The sequence below is a fragment of the Eleutherodactylus coqui genome, chromosome 4, assembly GCF_035609145.1.
Source record: "Eleutherodactylus coqui strain aEleCoq1 chromosome 4, aEleCoq1.hap1, whole genome shotgun sequence".
NCBI classification, from domain to species: Eukaryota; Metazoa; Chordata; class Amphibia; order Anura; family Eleutherodactylidae; genus Eleutherodactylus; species Eleutherodactylus coqui.
Window position 1 is genome coordinate 11,478,908 of NC_089840.1, and position 18,525 is coordinate 11,497,432.

General features: G+C 50.4%; 1 protein-coding gene across 1 annotated transcript in view; it reads left to right on the plus strand.

The window, feature by feature from the left end:
- LTN1 (listerin E3 ubiquitin protein ligase 1) overlaps positions 1-18,525 on the plus strand; it is an 85,836-nt gene that overhangs the window by 13,610 nt on the left and 53,701 nt on the right. The window contains exons 7-16 of the mRNA XM_066599083.1: positions 288-461; positions 3,697-3,887; positions 5,510-5,657; positions 6,798-7,556; positions 8,946-8,987; positions 11,097-11,289; positions 12,516-12,755; positions 14,178-14,331; positions 15,335-15,485; positions 17,331-17,529. Of these exons, the coding sequence (XP_066455180.1) occupies positions 288-461; positions 3,697-3,887; positions 5,510-5,657; positions 6,798-7,556; positions 8,946-8,987; positions 11,097-11,289; positions 12,516-12,755; positions 14,178-14,331; positions 15,335-15,485; positions 17,331-17,529 (2,251 nt within the window). The remainder of the gene's footprint in view (positions 1-287; positions 462-3,696; positions 3,888-5,509; positions 5,658-6,797; positions 7,557-8,945; positions 8,988-11,096; positions 11,290-12,515; positions 12,756-14,177; positions 14,332-15,334; positions 15,486-17,330; positions 17,530-18,525) is intronic.

Below are 18,525 nucleotides of genomic sequence, written 5' to 3' on the forward strand. Positions count from 1 at the left end.
GCTCCCAAAAATGATTCTTTGCCCAAAATACATGCATTTAAATGAAGACCCCCTGCCCCCACAAGTGTCCCCAGGTTAAGCATAATAACCTTATCATAGAAAGGCAAATGACCCGCCACACCCAACTCCATGATGTTAGACCTTGCCACATCTGTATACAGTGTATTAGATCTGTGCGCACAGCATTAGTTGTACATTATATTGTTACATTGTATCATCTTCTGTTACAGATTTGGGTCTCTCTGTGTAACTGCTGTTCAGCCTCATAACTTTGATTTGTCCTGTAGATCCGCTCGGCTTTCTTCGAGTTGGTGTCCGCCTTCTGCCAGCATCTGCCCTCCCTCATAAACACAGAAGCCCCTCGAGTGTGCCCGGCCGTGCTGCTGAGTGTGGATGACAGTGACGCCGCGGTGTGCCCGGCGCTGTGGGAGTCTGTTCTGTACACCCTGACCACTATAGAGGTGAGCCGGCTGAGTCATCGACTTTTTATTTTATATTTAGTCCCATTTAAAGGGGTTTTCCAGGGAGAATACTGTCCTCAGGGTAGGTCATCAATAGTTGATCGGCCTGGATCCGTCACTCAGGACCCCGACCAATCAGCTGAGCGGGCACATACCGTCAGTGCCGCACTAACACAGAGGTCAAAGCTGAAGCCTCTGCACCGACGACCTATGTAGTGGCCGGCGCTTGTTCTCAGGCACGGTTCTTGATTTCAATGAGAGCAGTGACTGCAGTTACAAGCGCCGGCCACTACAGGGAGGTTGGCGCCGAGGCTTCCACTCCAACCTCTGTTATTCCGGCACTGGCAGCATGTACCCGCTCAGCTGATTGGTCTAGGTCCTGAGCAGCCAAACCCGGCCAATCAACTATTGGTGACCTATCCTGGTCATCAATAGTATTTCACTGGAAAACCCCTTCAACGGTCAGTTACCGTCTGACTGCCACTTACATAAGGGGTTCCTCACATCGGCGTCAGAGACTGTTCTGCCTCAGACCCAGCAGAAAATCCCCAACCGCCTCATTGCGCTGCTTTGCTTGGTGACGTAATGTGTGTTTGGGGGAAGCACATGATGGAAACCCGGTGGACCTCGTTATAGTCAGCAGGGTCCATCGGGCACTTAACTATAGATGACTTATCCTGAAGGTAGGTCATCAACAGTATTTTGCTTGGAAAGCCCCTTTAAGTGCCAACTGCTCCTTAAGGCCGCCTGCAGACGGGCAGAAATTCCGCAGCGGAATTTCCGCCCGTGGAAGCTGCCATAGGATTGCGTTAGCAAACGCAATTCTAGGCAGACGGCCGCGTGAAATCTTGCACGGCAAACAAATCGCGGCATACTCTATTTCTGTGCGGGGCTCGCAGCGCCCCACACAGAAATCTCACTCCCCAGCCGCCGACACATCAAACAGCCAGAGCCGCGGAAGGAGGTGAGTGCCACGCTGCTCTCTGCAGGCGCTCGGGTCGGGTCCCGCAGCGAGAATTCTCGCAGCCGGATCCGACCCGGCCGTCTGCAGGCGGCCTAATAGTTAACCAGTAACCCACAGAAAAGACCTGTGTCCATCTAGTTCAGCCTATTACCCCCCCATTGTTCCAGAGGACGACAAGAACACCCCCCCCCCCCCCCCGCACATAACGCCCCGCCCCTCTGCGGATACATTTTATCATAATGTTTAACAAATATATAACTAAAGGTGAAGATTAGACGTCGGCCCAGTATTTTTCATTTCTGTACTTATACGCGGGCCAATTATAAGCTAAATAGAGGCGGGCGGCTGGAGGAGATCTCTGGCGCGTTCGGCCTTCATTCACTGAATGACTATCACTGCTGTGCGGAAGCGCAGGACAAAAGCGCCCAACATTCGTAAAAGTACCCCGAAATAAACAATACAGGTGTGAAAGAGGGCTTGACAGGCTAATGGTACGGTCCCTATACCTTCAGCCCCTTGAAGGGGTTTTCCATGCAGCTCCGGCTGTCAGTCCCTGGATACGCCGGCGTCGGAGCGGAAGCTGTTTATCCAATCCCCGTGTAGTGTGCGACGCTCGTATTTGCAGGTGCAGCTCTCAATAAAATCAATGGGAGCTGCACTTGTAATTGCAGGCCGGGGTCCCATTGATTTCAGCGAGAGCTGCGCCGGCCAATTAGACGGGTCAGAGCAGCCGCATCGTCTCTGACCCCGGTGTATCCTGGCAGCCGGCGCAGCCTGGAACTCCTCTTTTATTTTCATGCTGCCATTGCTGGCACCGTATACTCCTATCTGCCGGATTGGGGTCTCATCTGACCCCATACTGTTACAGGGAACTGAAAAGAGGAGTTCTGAGGCGCTGCGGACTGTGTCGGCGCCATACATGTAAAGACTGTCATTATTAGTGTCGTGTCCGGTATGGAGCGCCGTGTCCGGTATGGAGCGCCGTGTCCGGTATGGAGCGCCGTGTCCGGTATGGAGCGCCGTGTCCGGTATGGAGCGCCGTGTCCGGTATGGAGCGCCGCGTCCGGTATGGAGCGCCGCGTCCGGTATGGAGCGCCGCGTCTGGTATGGAGGGCCACGTCCGGTATGGAGGGCCGCGTCCGGTATGGAGGGCCGCGTCCGGTATGGAGGGCCGCGTCCGGTATGGAGGGCCGCGTCCGGTATGGAGGGCCGCGTCCGGTATGGAGGGCCGCGTCCGGTATGGAGGGCCGCGTCCGGTATGGAGGGCCGCGTCCGGTATGGAGGGCCGCGTCGGGTATGGAGCGCCGCGTCGGGTATGGAGCGCCGCGTCGGGTATGGAGCGCCGCGTCGGGTATGGAGCGCCGCGTCGGGTATGGAGCGCCGCGTCGGGTATGGAGCGCCGCGTCGGGTATGGAGCGCCGTGTTCCCGAATGCGTTGGTGAGGTCAGTAATGAAGTCAATGTTCTGACTAGAGAAGGTTGGACGAACGCGAAGCTGATGCGATCTTCGTCCTTCCTGCATATCTGTTTACAGATCGCTGGTAGGGCCTCATTCACACGGGGCGTGAATATTCTGCGTATTGCGCAGGGAATATACCTGTTGATTTCTATGGAGATATTGTGCATCCTTCACAAGGATTTGGCTGCATGGAAATACATTGAGCCCGTCCTATTGTGGTGCGTATCATAGGCCGGTAATGGAATGGAACTGCGCAAACACGCGATCCGCGGGTCGTCGCTACATTCAGTACAGATGAGGCTTATTTGCCACATTTACAGATTCAGCTATTTGTTCTTGTTTGATTGTATAAAAAACTATTTAATTTGCTCCACACAAGCGATCTTTAGAATTCAGCATCCAACGTCCGTATTTCGGCCGGGTTTTCACGCCCGGCCGATATATGCTCTCCCTCTCTGCAGGGGGAGGAGGCGGGCCGGGCCTGGAGCGGTGCACTGAGCTTCTACCCCCTCTCCGCCTCCTCTCCGGCCCTCGCCACTGTTGGCAATGGGAGACGGGGCAAATAGTGGAGAGGGGGTGGGAGCTCAGTGCGCTACGCCCGTCCCGCCTCCTCCCCCTGCAGAGAGGGACAGCGTTTATCAGCCGGGCGTGCAAACCCGGCCGATATACGGAAGTCGGAATAAGCCCAAAAGGTGACGTTTTACTCGGCCCGTGAAGGCCCGCCCCCTCGTTGAAGGAAAGGGTTAATGTAGATGTTTTTGTAGCAGTGTGTGAATATTCTAATTCCTTGCTTCATGTCTTTATCTCATCCAGAACTGCTGGGATCATGTGAACGCCAAGAAGGGGGTCCTACCCAAGTTGTGGACGGTGCTGAGAGAGGGAGGAAGAGGACTGGCCACCGTGATCTTCCCCAATGTGCTGCCGTTCATCAGCAAAGTCCCCCGTGAGACGATGGAGCCGCGCATGGACTTCTACAGCACTTTATTCGACTCCTTAATCCAAGGGTACGTTCTGTGCTGCTGTAGATGTACGCGCCGTAAGTGACGCCAAGCCCTGTTGTACCGCCTCTAGCTTGGATACAAGATGTGATACAGGCGGGCATGGAGGCTCTAGTACCCTGTTGTACGACCTCTAGCTTAGATACAAGATGTGATACGGGCAGGGATGGGGGCTCTAGTACCCTGTTGTACTGCCTCTAGCTTGGATACAAGATGTGATACGGGCAGGGATGGAGGCTCTAATACCCTGTTGTACTGCCTCTAGCTTGGATACAAGATGTGATACGGGCAGGGATGGAGGCTCTAGTACCCTGTTGTACCGCCTCTAGCTTAGATATAAGATGTGATACAGGCTGGCATGGAGGCTCTAGTACCCTTTTGTACCACCTCTAGCTTAGATATAAGATGTGATACAGGCTGGCATGGAGGCTCTAGTACCCTGTTGTACCACCTCTAGCTTAGATATAAGATGTGATACAGGCTGGCATGGAGGCTCTAGTACCCTGTTGTACCACCTCTAGCTTGGATACAAGATGTGATACGGGTGGGCATGGAGGCTTTAGTACCCTGTTGTACCGCCTCTAGCTTGGATACAAGATGTGATACGGACAGGCATGGAGGCTTTAGTACCCTGTTGTACCGTCTCTAGCTTGGATACAAGATGTGATATGGCGGGTATGGAGGCTCTAGTACCCTGTTGTACCGCCTCTAGCTTGGATACAAGATGTGATACGGGTGGGCATGGAGGCTTTAGTACCCTGTTGTACCGCCTCTAGCTTGGATACAAGATGTGATACAGGAGGGCATGGAGGCTCTAGTACCTTGTTGTACCGCCTATAGCTTGGATACAAGATGTGATACGGCCAGGCATGGAGGCTCTAGTACCCTGTTGTACCGCCTCTAGCTTGGCTACAAGATGTGATACGGGCGGGCATGGAGGCTCTAGTACCCTGTTGTACCGCCTCTAGCTTGGCTACAAGATGTGATACGGGCGGGCATGGAGGCTCTAGTACCCTGTTGTACCGCCTTTAGCTTGGATACCAGATGTGATATTAGTGGGCATGGAGGCTCTAGTACCCTGCGTGTTCTATTGTTGCTTAATCTGGTGACCGGCAGCCATGGAAGTGTGACAATGTTGTGGGGGCTCCTGTGACCCCCTTGTGTGCGGCCGAGCATTATCCTGAGAGGATTACACGTGGCTGCAGGATGTCCTGAATATATCGCTGAGCTGTCGTTGCCCCTCGTACCACCACTAGGGGGGACCGACTGTTGTGTGCGATGCCCCCCAGGTCACTACACACAAGGAGCCTCCGAGAGCCTCTTATAGCACAAGGGGGGAACCACTATTAGGGCCCCCGGTGACCAGACCGTCCATCTAATCACCACAACTGTCATCATTACAGATCTGCCTGAGATGGCATTGCAAGCCGAGGTCTGCAGCAAAACGTCCGCTTCCTCTGGGGGCGGGGTGTATTTGTCAGAGTATATATATAATTTATATCTGGGTATTATACTAAAGCTAATGATCTGCAGATTGTTCGTACAGCGAGGTTAAACTACAAGCGGCGTTCCATCAGGACACTTATATGTGATGTCATCGGACTGATCCGACCTCTCCCAATTCGCAGGTTGTCCTCGGACCGAGCCGTTTCCAGCCCCGCTGAATGTTCCGCCATACTGAGCGCCTACATGGATTGTCTGCGCTTCACCATGCAGGAGAACCTAGGAGACGGCGAGGAGCAGCTGAAGGTCCGGCAGTCCCTCGTTATGGACCAGGTATGGGACTTCATTAATGCTAATCAGTTGTGCCATCACGCCGGTCGCAGCGATATCCGTTAATCAGCCTCTGCTGCGGCTCGTTGGTCACAGAGACACGAAGCAGAAAGTTCATAAAAAAATAAACCCGTATAGAAGCCCGATCTTCTCATCAATTTACCGGCCAGAATAGAACCCATCAGCAGAGAACCAGAGGGGTTGTCTGGGACTTTTGGGATTTCTTTGTGTTATGATCTATCCTCAGGACAGGTAATCAATAGATGATCAGCTTGGATCCACCCCTCGGGATCTCCACCAGTCAGCGGATTCCCGGCACATCTGTCAGTACAGACATCGGAGGAAGCACATCACACTGTCTGTAGAGCGGTGGCCAGGGTTGGTACTGCGGGCACAGCTCCCGTTGAATTCAATGTAATGCCAAACTTGGCCATTGCAATACGGAGAGCGCTATCTGCTTTCTGCCCTGACCGTACTGGTAGGGGTTCTCGCGATCACCTGACAACTCCTTTTAACCCCCTTTTTTTTCTTTTCACAACTTGAACGTATCACCAGGTATGGACACCGTAAGCTTACTTATGGTACAGCAGGTTCCCTGGAGTCCGGGGAGGTATTTCTTGTACTTGCCTCCCTCACTGATCTAGCACCACACCGAACTATAGCTCTGATTATCAGGTGCCGCATACAACCCAACCCTCTGTTGGTATTTAATGGGTGACCCTTGGTTTTAGACTTATGAATGATCATTATGTTTGGGGTGCATTGATGTAATGTATTGGAATAGGGGGCTTGTGAACTTGAAAAATGACTGTTTTTGCAGTTGCTTTTAGAAGGTACTGATTCTCCTTGGGGAGATCCAGGATTCTTACAGCATTGCACTCTGGGATAAATGCAAATCAGCTCTACTGGAAGAAAACTGTCTCTCTGCTGCCATCTATGGGTAGCTGCTCTATAAGCCATGACAGAACCCTGAAACATGACTGGAGGGATCACCAAACTACATAGCCCTATTTTGGGGTCTTTGCTTCTTATTAGATCAGATTCAGGGTCTTTTTGACTGTTTTGTATTTAATATTTTGCTTTTTATAGTTTTGTGATTATTTTAATATGGAAAAACCTCTCTTTATTATTTTTCTCCCTTAGTTGATCCCGCTTATCGATTCCTCATTAAAAGATCCCAAGCTACAGAGCGGTCCGCTCTTTGGCCAAGTGGAGGAGACCGTTTATTCTTGGGAGAAGAAAGCAGGAGGCCAAATGTCACCAGAAGACGTTCCCAAGACCTACCGTGCCGCGCTGACGTGGTTCTGGGAGAGTCTGGAGCGGGTCTGCGTCACTCATGTGGACGTCCTCGAAGCCGGAGAGCGGGAATTGGCCGGCGTCTCAGGACTGCTACAAGTCATGCAGAACCCAAACTGTTCTCCGAAGGCAACAAAGAAGAAAAAAGCCAAAATCAGATTTACGGACGAAGAAGACGACGAGAAGGAGGATGCTCAGCTGGAGCCTTCCCCCGCGGCATCTCCCACCGCTGCGCCGGATGGAGACCGAGGTCTGGATGGCTTACGGCAGGAGCGTCTACAGGACTTGGTTTGTAAGCTGGCGGAGCTGAGCATGGTGTACATCTCCGAACAGGGATCGCACCGCCACCTACGCTTTCTGGCCGCTCTCCTTGGTGCATTCTCCTCCGTGAGGGTCTTCCATGTGCTGTTAGAGCCAAGCGGTGAAGACGACTCAAAGAAAAGTCCCGGAAATCCAGCCGTGCAATTCTTGCACCAAAAGTTAACAGTTTGGCTCCGTGAAGGCACCCAAGAAGACGCCGACTTCTTAGTAGACATCCTGTACAGCGTTCTGAGTTGTTGTCCGGAGTCTGCGGAGAGGAAATGTCTTCTGGATGGTTTAGTAAAGGTAATAAGAGGTAGAATCTGTAGGCTATGTTCACATGATGGAGTTTTCATCTGGGCTTCGGCTCGTATTTTGTACTGAAAGCTGCAGAAATTGAGTGTTTTTATCCGCGTCTCATTGTGGAACTCTGCACCGTAATTTATACGGCGTGGACAGCGGAGGAGTTTCATGGTGGTCGCAGCCCCGGCGGTAAACTGTTATCTAGTCCTTTGTCCATGTGGAAGTTGCCGGAAGCTGACGGCTCTGTACACTCCGCAGCGATCTGGGTTGGTGACGCAAGCGCAGCTCCCATTGAATGCGTTTACAGAAAACCCAAATCAGCGCCAATATCCAAGTGCAGACGCCATAACCGTATCCAAGTGCAGACGCCATAACCGTATCCAAGTGCAGACGCCATAACCGTATCCAAGTGCAGACGCCATAACCGTATCCAAGTGCAGACGCCATAACCGTATCCAAGTGCAGACGCCATAACCGTATCCAAGTGCAGACGCCATAACCGTATCCAAGTGCAGACGCCATAACCGTATCCAAGTGCAGACGCCATAACCGTATCCAAGTGCAGACGCCATAACCGTATCCAAGTGCAGACGCCATAACCGTATCCAAGTGCAGACGCCATAACCGTATCCAAGTGCAGACGCCATAACCGTATCCAAGTGCAGACGCCATAACCGTATCCAAGTGCAGACGCCATAACCGTATCCAAGTGCAGACGCCATAACCGTATCCAAGTGCAGACGCCATAACCGTATCCAAGTGCAGACGCCATAACCGTATCCAAGTGCAGACGCCATAACCGTATCCAAGTGCAGACGCCATAACCGTATCCAAGTGCAGACGCCATAACCGTATCCAAGTGCAGACGCCATAACCGTATCCAAGTGCAGACGCCATAACCGTATCCAAGTGCAGACGACACCAAACATACGATTCTGCGGAAAGAGGCGCTTCAGACCTGCTGATAATCGGCCTGTTGGTACGAGCGCTGATGCACAGAGCGTGTCTGGCGCTCATTCATTGGCATTCCCACATGCTAGAGGGTTGCATGTATGGGTACCGTCCCTACCAGGATCGCTCATCCCTCCGCTATCGTTGTTCGGACACCTTTCTGGTTCTACGAGTCGATGTGCCGCCGGCTAACAAGCATTAAAATACGATCAGCTGATGAACGACTGTTGGCTCCTCCATCAGCCGATGCTCTTACATGGCTCAGTTGGGTAAAAGAACCTTCATGCCTGATAATTGGGTGGTGCAAAAGGTCCTTCAATGCAGAATGATCTGACCAGTCGCTGCGGATGGAGGAGGGCTCTCGGTTGGACTATGGGGTTGGGATTAGCCAAATATTCGTCATCAGGAAGGTGAATTGATAGATTCTTCTCTCTCTTCTAGATGGACTTTCAGTGGCACGTTCTCCTTCACATCGTTCAGAAGGTAAGTTTCGTGTTTTCTATGTAATTGTCCTAATTTATCACCCAGTTACCTGGCAGGGAGAATAGTAGCCGGTAACACATAGAAAACTCATCAGTCCCTGGTCACACGCTACCGTCTTGTCCCGGCGCACGCTGCCAGACCTAGCCGCAAAGGAGTTCAAGCAGCCCCTTTATTAGAGACCCCATCCGGTAAGGTGTCGGACCTCCTTTGGTATTCAGAACAGCAACAATTCATCGTGGCATAGATCCCACTCAATGATGAAATGGCTCTGCAGGAATACTGGCCCCTGCGGACAGGAAGCTTCTGGTAGTTGCCGTAAATTAGATGGCGGTGCTGACATGTTCTGACCAGCTGACAGGAAGGGGTCTACGATTGATGCTGCTTTCGTCAAATTCTGACTTTCCCATAATCTTACAGGCATTGCACCCTGGGAAAAAGTATGCAAATTAGCTGTCCTCCAGAACTGTTCCTCTAGCACCACCTACATGTAGCTACTAGAGTTGAGCGAAGATGGTCATTCGAGTATTAGCATACTCAATGGTGCTCGTTACTCGAGTGAGTACCACGCCGTGTTCGAGCATTTTGGTGCTCGCTCATCTCTAGTAGCTACCCTGAAAGTTAGTGTCCAACCTTAGTAGAGACATAACTAGTAATAACAGGTAAACCAGAGACTCCTCTGCAGCTCCCCTCCTCATACATCTCTGTATTTGACTGCTTTCACCAGACCGGCTACAGGATGTACAAAGAGGCGGCCCATGTGGCTGCTGTAAGGCCCAGTCTGAGGCTCATGGGATGTGGATAGAAGGTAGATTTTTGGTAGGGGGTAACTTTTCTGTATACACTGATCACTTTTATTATAGACTCCATTGTCCTTCAGACCCACAGCCATTCCTCATGACGTCCTCCAATACCTGTGGATGGGTGCAGAGTGCGTCTAGAAAACCTTCCCCACACTATTACTGCACCTGCACCAACTGACAGGAAGGGGTCAGCTATTCATGCTGCTTGTGCCAAATTCTGACCTATCAGCACGGAGCAACAGAAATCTGGATCCATCTGACTAGGCGACACAATGGTGCTGGAACTTGGTCGTCTGCTGTTATAGCCCATCTATGCTAAAGGACGATGAGTTATGCATTTGGACGCGTTAGTTGGAGCCCTAGCGATGTATCCGGCTGCTCCTGACTGTGCAGCCTGCTGGTCAGAATGATTCCTGACATCCTCCTCCGACCCCTTTCAGTGATGAGTTGTTTCCATCCGCAGAATCCCCTTTCGCTGGATGTTTTTCTCCACTCACTCCATTCTCAGTATACTCTCCACACCGTCACATGAGAACCCCCCCAACCCCCCACCGTCCCCGCGGTTGGCAGCGATGCATCGGCTAGTCTAGCACCGATGACCGGCCTCGCTGGAAGTCGCTCCGATCGCTGGATTTTCCCATCTAATGTAGATTCACAGAAACTGATCCACAGAAAACTTGTCACGTGATTTTATGCTGCACTCCGGGGTCACAGGGAGAATTACCATCCAGGGGGCGCCAATCATGAGATATGTATATATGTATATATAAATGGAATACCGAACAACGGGAGGTCACATGCGGAGAACCGATAAACTGTGCAGAGAGCGGGTTGTTTGTCCTCTTTTAGTAATTGAGGAACGTGTAAATGTTGTCGCTCAGCGGTTTCTTTCTGGACATAAAGTTACTTACGGCCCGGTATATCCCGCAGCTGCCGTGTTTTTCCTGTTTTCTACACGGCTGTCCGTCCAGTAAACCAAACCATCTTTTCTTCCTCTTCTTTTCTTCCTCTTCTTTTCTTCCTCTTCTTTTCTTCCTCTTCTTTTCTTCCTCTTCTTTTCTTCCTCTTCTTTTCTTCCTCTTCTTTTCTTCCTCTTCTTTTCTTCCTCTTCTTTTCTTTCTCTTCTTTTCTTTCTCTTCTTTTCTTCCTCTTCTTTTCTTCCTCTTCTCTTCTTCCTCCTCTTTTCTTCCTCCTCTCTTCTTCCTCCTCTTCTCTTCCTCCTCTCTTCTTCCTCCTCTTTTCTTCCTCCTCTTTTCTTCCTCCTCTTTTCTTCCTCCTCTTTTCTTCCTCTTCTTCTCTTCCCCTGTAGGCTTGCTCAGACTCTGTGAAGCACTCCTTGATCTGCGACTGGCTGAAGGGCGATACTCTGGGTGACAAGCTGCTCTCTCTCGCCAGCGATCTGTGCAGCGCGGGGTTAATAGACCGGACGAGACAACAAGAGCCGTACCGCAGCGACAAATGGGCTCTGCTGAGTCTGTTGCTCTCGGAGCACGTCAAGAACGGTGAGCTTCCAGATCCTCAACCGCAATCTGTCCCTTCCTGTCCGATATTAAAGGGTTGGAGATCCTATCAGGAGGGTGGGGGTTGTAGAAGGCCAAGTTTTTTTTTCATCTACCACTTTTGTTTATACCTTTTTTATATAGATCATCTATTGTGAATCCTGTGTTATGTCACAGCTCCCCTCCTCCCCTCCCTGCACAGGTCACAAAGCATGCCCACAACACTCTCCCATAGAAGTCAGTGGGTCTCCTCCTGTCCATTGTGTCTACGGCCCATGCTGTAAAGCAGCTCTGTAAATGCTGTTAACTGCAGCTCAGGCAAGGTGGCCGTCCTCATAGAATAAGAAATCTACAGTCAGAAGATAAAAACGGATTAAAAAACCTGTTCATGATCTGGTTTTAATCTAATGTTGGTGGTACATCCCCTTTAAGTGGTTAATATAATGTTGGTGATGCATCCCCTTTAAGTGGTTAATATAATGTTGGTGATGCATCCCCTTTAAGTGGTTAATATAATGTTGGTTATGCATCCCCTTTAAGTGGTTAATATAGTGTTGGTGATACATCCCCTTTAAGTGGTTAATATAATGTTGGTGATACATCCCCTTTAAGTGGTTAATATAATGTTGGTGATGCATCCCCTTTAAGTGGTTAATATAATGTTGGTGATGCATCCCCTTTAAGTGGTTAATATAATGTTGGTGATACTTCCCCTTTAAGTGGTTAATATAATGTTGGTGATGCATCCCCTTTAAGTGGTTAATATAATGTTGGTGATGCATCCCCTTTAAGTGGTTAATATAATGTTGGTGATACATCCCCTTTAAGTGGTTAATATAATGTTGGTGGTACATCCCCTTTAAGTGGTTAATATAATGTTGGTGATGCATCCCCTTTAAGTGGTTAATATAATGTTGGTGATACTTCCCCTTTAAGTGGTTAATATAATGTTGGTGTTGCATCCCCTTTAAGTGGTTAATATAATGTTGGTGTTGCATCCCCTTTAAGTGGTTAATATAATGTTGGTGATACTTCCCCTTTAAGTGGTTGAAGTTACATTTTTGGTCCAGTGATTGCAGCGATAGAAGACAAGTTGAGAAGTCCCCCCCCCCAGCGACATTCAGCTCCTCGCTCCGTTACTCAGAACGTCCGGTTTTGTCCTCCTGAACATTTGGGTGTTCCTCCCAGGAGGTCCGCCTCTCCTTATTAATGGCGCTCTTCCTCTTCAGAGTCTCTGATTGCGGAGATCTACGTAGAGAAGATCATCGATCAGCTGCACTCTGCGCTGGCCCAAGCCAGAGACCTGTCTGCGGCCGGCGAGGTGGAGCCGTCCGTGTCCTTCATCTGCGACGTGGCTTCCAACTTCTTCAGTTCTGTAAAGGATTGCCTTGCGATGCCGTCGGCCGAGGACCTGCTGCTCACCATCTTCCAGCTGTGTGCCCAGCCCTCTGACAGCACCCATCTGTCAGGTACCGCCGCCGGCGTTGGGGTCTTACACATGTAGCCTAACCTGACTGAGGACTTTCTGGGACAAGTTATGTTAAGCCACTGAAAACCACGGAATCGGTACATAAACTGCGGCACAGAAAGTGATCTCACAGGGTTTCTGAGACTTTTACTGTTGATGACCTATCTTGAGTAGTTGATCCGCTCAGGATGCCCACTGACCAGCTGATCCCCGGCCCGCTGTTGGTGCCGACAGAGCTGGAGGCAGATAGTGCTGTCTGCATTGCAGTGGCCAAAATTGGTACTCCAGGCGCGGCTCCTGTTGAATGCAATGCAGGACAACCCAGACCGTATCAATGTTGGCAGCATTATCTGCTTCCAGAGCTGTATGTCCGGACGGTGCGCCTAGGCAAGAGCCGATCATCGGGGATTTGCAGAGCAGACCCCCACTTATCAAGTATTGTTCAAGCAGTGACCATTTGGACCCTTTTCCTTGGGGTCAGTGGGGTTCCCAGTAGTCGGAGGCGCACCAATTATACAGGAACCCCCTATGGTGTGGAAGGGGATGACTTTATATTTTAGTACAACCCTTTTAAAACCCGGCACACCTCCAGAAAATCCATATGTTAACCCCTGCGCGACACATAAATACCGCTTACGTCCTAACTGCACATACCCCATACAGGTAGGTCGTAAATAGTCTTGTGCATGTTGTATGTATGGAGCGGGCTCAGGAGCCGAACTTGCGGCACACACAGTGGATATCGGTAGTCTCTTACACCCTCGCGCATGTAGACGGGCCGCGCGCATGTAGACGGGCCGCGCGCATGTAGACGGGCCGCGCGCATGTAGACGGGCCGCGCGCATGTAGACGGGCCGCACGCATGTAGACGGGCCGCGCGCATGTAAATGCGTCACCGGAGAAAGAAAAAGTTTTTTTTTTGACTGAGCTGCATGCGGGCGCATCGATGACCGTTGGTCATGAAAGGGTTAGTTAGGTCCGAACAGTTTGGCGGATGTACCCTGACTGTTCCTGCCACCCACAGCCGCCTCTGTAGACGGATCCCTCTCCCTTTTGCTACGCATCCCTGTGTGATCCACTAGCCGCTCCGTCTGCGCCGTGCGTCCTGGGAGCGGCTCTGGCACAGTTGGCTCTTCTGCCTTCATGCATCCCTCCCATAAAGAAAGGGGAAAACCGGGTGCCAGGGTCCCTCAGAAGAAGCCGTTCGAGGCGGCAAGAAAATGATGGCGTCTTCTGCTAAGTGTATCGGGGTCTTCTGAGACGCAGTTTGTTTACCTGTAATCTCAGGTCTCGGTGGTAGAACACGTCAGCGGCGAAAATGTCCAAGTATCAAAGTCGCTAAATGTAAGCGGGACGCCGCAGCGTGAGATGGCGGAGCGCCCCCTGATGGGTGGAGTCACTCTGACGCTTAATTCCCTTCTAGAACCGCTGTTGTTGAAGCTGAAGCACACATGGATGTCCGGGCTGAATTCTCTCGTCCGCCAGTTCCACAGTATCCCCCGAGGAAGCGCCTTCCTGAACCGCTCTGCTCAGTGGGTCAAAGATCAGATGGAGACGTCACACCTGTCCGTACAGAGGTAAGCCGGTGGTGTGCCGCATCTCCTCCGGCCGCCTTCTACAGGATGCGGAGTATTGAATAGCAGGACTTCTCGGGGGGATCACCCAGACTGGGGGGCCGTTACTGTAGTTCCAAAGAGCCCTTTTACACGGAACGCGGATATACGTACAATAACCATTCAGTGTAAATACGGCTAGTGAATGAACAACGAATGGTAATTCATTCGCTTATCATTCATCATTTAGTTTAGGCAGATGTAAAAGCTGGAAGATTAGTCCCTGAATGACTGCCTGTGTACTGTGCATGGAGGCGGTGGAGCGATCTCTGGCGCGCTCTGCCTCCATTGACTGAGCGATCACCGCTCTTGAGTGAGAGCGCAGGAATGATTATCGTTGGGATGACATCAGGTGGTCCTGCATCATGACTGATCGGAATAGTGGGTATTCTGTGTACCCCTCTACCCTTGAATGGAGTGCTGGTCGAGCATGCACGCTGTCGGCCCATTCAGTTGAGAGCAGGAGAATTGAGCAACAGCGCACATACTCGGGAACCGCTCCATTCAGGAGAAGAGGGGGACATGGGATGCCAGTGGGACTTGTATCACTTATCCATGTGAATGGGGTGGAAACGCGGATGCTCAACTGCTGCTCCTTTCACTTGTGTGGGAACTTCACCTGTAATACCAAGCCTGGCCACTGCAATAGGAATGGAGCTGTCTGCTTCCTGCAGAAATCTGCTCAGTCCATTAGCACACTGTCCCACAGCTGATCGGGGGGGGGGGGGGGGGCAATCTACTCCTGCAGATAGGCCAGCAGTAGTTTGGAATTGGCTAACCCCTTTAGTATGACTGGTGCATTATGAGATATTGATCTACAGCATTGTAGCACATGGTAGTTGAGGTATCGCTGCACATTAAATGTCGTTGGCACCCGCTACATCTGTAGATGACTACTGACCGTGCTTGTGACTGTCCTTATAAATGCCCCATTGTCCTTCTTGCGCTCCCATGTCTCTTCATTTAGCTTGCAGTCACTAATTGTCGCTGTCGATGACCTTCATGCCAAGATCCTGCAGTCCGGTCCCTCTGCTGCTCCTATACTGGCGGAGCAAGTGTCCCGAATGATGCCCAGTGCCGAGAGGTGGCAGAAGATGCGCCAGTGCCTCTCGGGGCAGGTCAGTCGCCGCGCTCTGCTCACATCTGTCTTGGGTTTCCATTTTCCTGCTCCCCACAGAGGGTGAACCCAACTCATGATGGAACCAAATGGACTCATTAAAGAGGTTGTACAACCCGTTTAACCCCTTAATGGCACGGGCGTGTTTTTAAAATTTTTCTTTCCATTTTTGTTTTTCCTTCCACTTAACCCCTTAATGACATGGCCTATTTTGGCGTTGAGGACCAAGCGATTTTTTTTGGTATTTTTCCATATCCATTTTTCAAAAGCCATAACTTTTTTATTTTTCCGTCGACGCGGCCGTATGAGGGCTTGTTTTTTGCGTGGCGAGCTGTAGTTTTTATCGGTGCCACTTTTGGGTATATAGACAATATCGTAAAATTTTATTTTATTTTTTTTAATGATAACAGGGAGAGAAAACGCATCCATTCTGCCATAGATTTTTATTTTTTTTTTACAGCGTTATTTATGCAGCATAAATGACACACTAAATTTTTTCTGCGGGTCGGTATGGTAACAATGATACCAAAATTGTTATATTTTTTTTAGGTTTTTACACTTTTTTGCAATAAAACCCCCTTTTTTTTGGAAATCTTTTTTTTTTCTCTATAGCTGCATTCAAAGTCCTGTAACTTTTTTATTTTTCTATGTATGGAGCTCTTTAAGGGCTTATTTTTTGCGAGACGAGCTGTAGTTTTTATTGGTACCATTTTGGGAAATGTGCGGCTTTTTTGATCACTTTTATTGCATTTTTTGTGAGGCAAAATGCTAAAAATTAGCATTTTGCCTCTGTTTTTTAGCGGTTTTTTTAATGCTTTTTGTCGTACAAAATAAAAAGCATGTTCAACTTTTTGTACATGTCGTTACGGACGCGTCAATATCCAATATGTGGGGTTTTAGTTTTTTTTCCCTTTTTTTATGCTAATATTAGAAAAAGCATAAAAAAGGGGTTTTTTTACATTTTTTTTTTTTACATTTTTCTTTTTTTTACACTTTTCTTTTCTTTTTTTATACTATTTGAGTCCCTCTGAGGGACTTACATCACTGTGCCTATGATCGCTGTCATAAGGCATGGCAGAGCTACTGCTCTGCCATGCCTTATCGCTTGTACAGCGATTATAGGCACAGGCAATACAGGACGCCAGCGTCTGGCGTCCTGTTGCCATGGTGACAGGCCGGGCTCTCGCGATGACAGCGCAAGAGCCGGCCGGAGACACACAGGGATCGCGATCCCTCTGTGAACTCTTTCCCTGCCGCGATCGCGGCAGGGAAGGGGTTAACAGCGGCAGGCGCATTTAAATACCACTGCAGCGGCATTTTAAAGGGTTAACAGCCGCAGTCAGCCGTGAGTGCTGATCACGGCTGCTGTGGGTGATGTCAGCTATCAACGACAACCAACACCCTCCTTGAATGGAGCGGGATCGGCTCCTGATACCGCACCATAAAAAACCCGCACACCCAGGATGTAAATGTGTATGTCCTGGGGCTTGAAGGGGTTAACTAGAGCGTCATCCGTTTGGCTTCTGCACTGTCCTCAGGGGTTTCCCGGATGGATCTGTACTGCAGCCTCCGACGTAGATGTGAATGGAGCTTTACTAGTTGTTCGCTCCTACTAGAGGGGTAACTGTAAGCGCCCGGCCCTAATGCACAATCCATAACAGGTGCCATGTACCATTTACAATACTGGTGTTGTCTTATGTGGCAGACGGGCCCTTGGACTCCCTCGGGTACTAGCCGACCGGTGTGGCTGCTGCCCCTGCATCCCCAATTGTTACTCCACTGCTCGGTAACTAATGAGTTGTTGACGTGGCCGTGATGTTGTTGTGACTGCTCCGCTCTGTTACAGTGGTCAAGCAAACCTCTCTTGGACGGTCGATTAAGCATGAACTCGGAAACATCTGGGACGGATCTTAAATCATTCCCCAAGACTTGGCTGCCCCACCACCTCTGCACGGCCTCTCTACTCAGCAAAATGGCTTTCCGCATGCTGGAGAACGACGCGGTTACGAAAGACGAGGAGACTGAAAGGAGAGTAAACATTGCCGGTAAGAGCCTGGAATGCGCAGGGAATAACCTACTTCTTCTTCCCGTCCTCCCTGTTTTCTGTAGTTCTCCCATCGTCGGCGCTGCGGCTGCCAAACCCTCGTCCCGAATCCAGGACAGAGCGACTTATGTTTAGATTAAAGCCAATTAGCGTCCATTAATTGTCCAGCTGGAACGCTGCGGGAACATTGTGGATTGTTCTCGCCCACGCAATCTACTTGGAAAAACGTTTCCAACCGTCTCACTCAGCGCAGAGTAATGTAGGGGCGAACGGCTGATCCGCGGAAGAGGTCGCCCGGGCAGGCAGCCTTGTTCTCTCCCAGTCCCTGAACACTTCATTTATCTTCCTCGCCGGATGATGGACGGAGACGATACCGCGAAGTGTTAAGCCCTTCCTCGCTGACATTCCACCTCTGGATGAAATATGGGGTGGAAACTGACGAAACGCTGTTCTAGATCCGTGTATTTCTATAGAAATGGCTTATACGCCACGGGCGCACGGAGGATGCCACGTATCGCCCACATCACATCGTCTCTGCTTCATGTACGATGAGGGGTACGAAAAGGGGCAACATTTTTTTTTTAGCCACTTTTGCTTTAACCATTTAGAATCTACAGTCACTATTGACCATAGTATCTAAGGGGTTAAACGTCCAAGATCGGAGTTAATCTTGGCGTCGGCCATTATGGGGAGAGGCGGTCAATCTGTCCTGCAGGTGCGGGCACAGCTTCTGACCGCCATTGCTGTCCTGCTCTGAATCACGGTGGCCTTTGCTAGTGGCGTCATGAGATTATTAGAACACTTGTCGGATGTCTAGTCCGTAGCCCAACGGTGGTGCAAGCGCCTCCTGATGGTTTGTGTAGACGCTGTGTGATGCCCGAGGCTTGGGTTGGGGCGTCCAATTTCACTCGCAGTACAGAATGCATCACTGCGCGCCATTCTTCTAACCTGACGATCTGTTCGCATCTCTGCACCTCTTGCTGGCACTCCAGCTCAT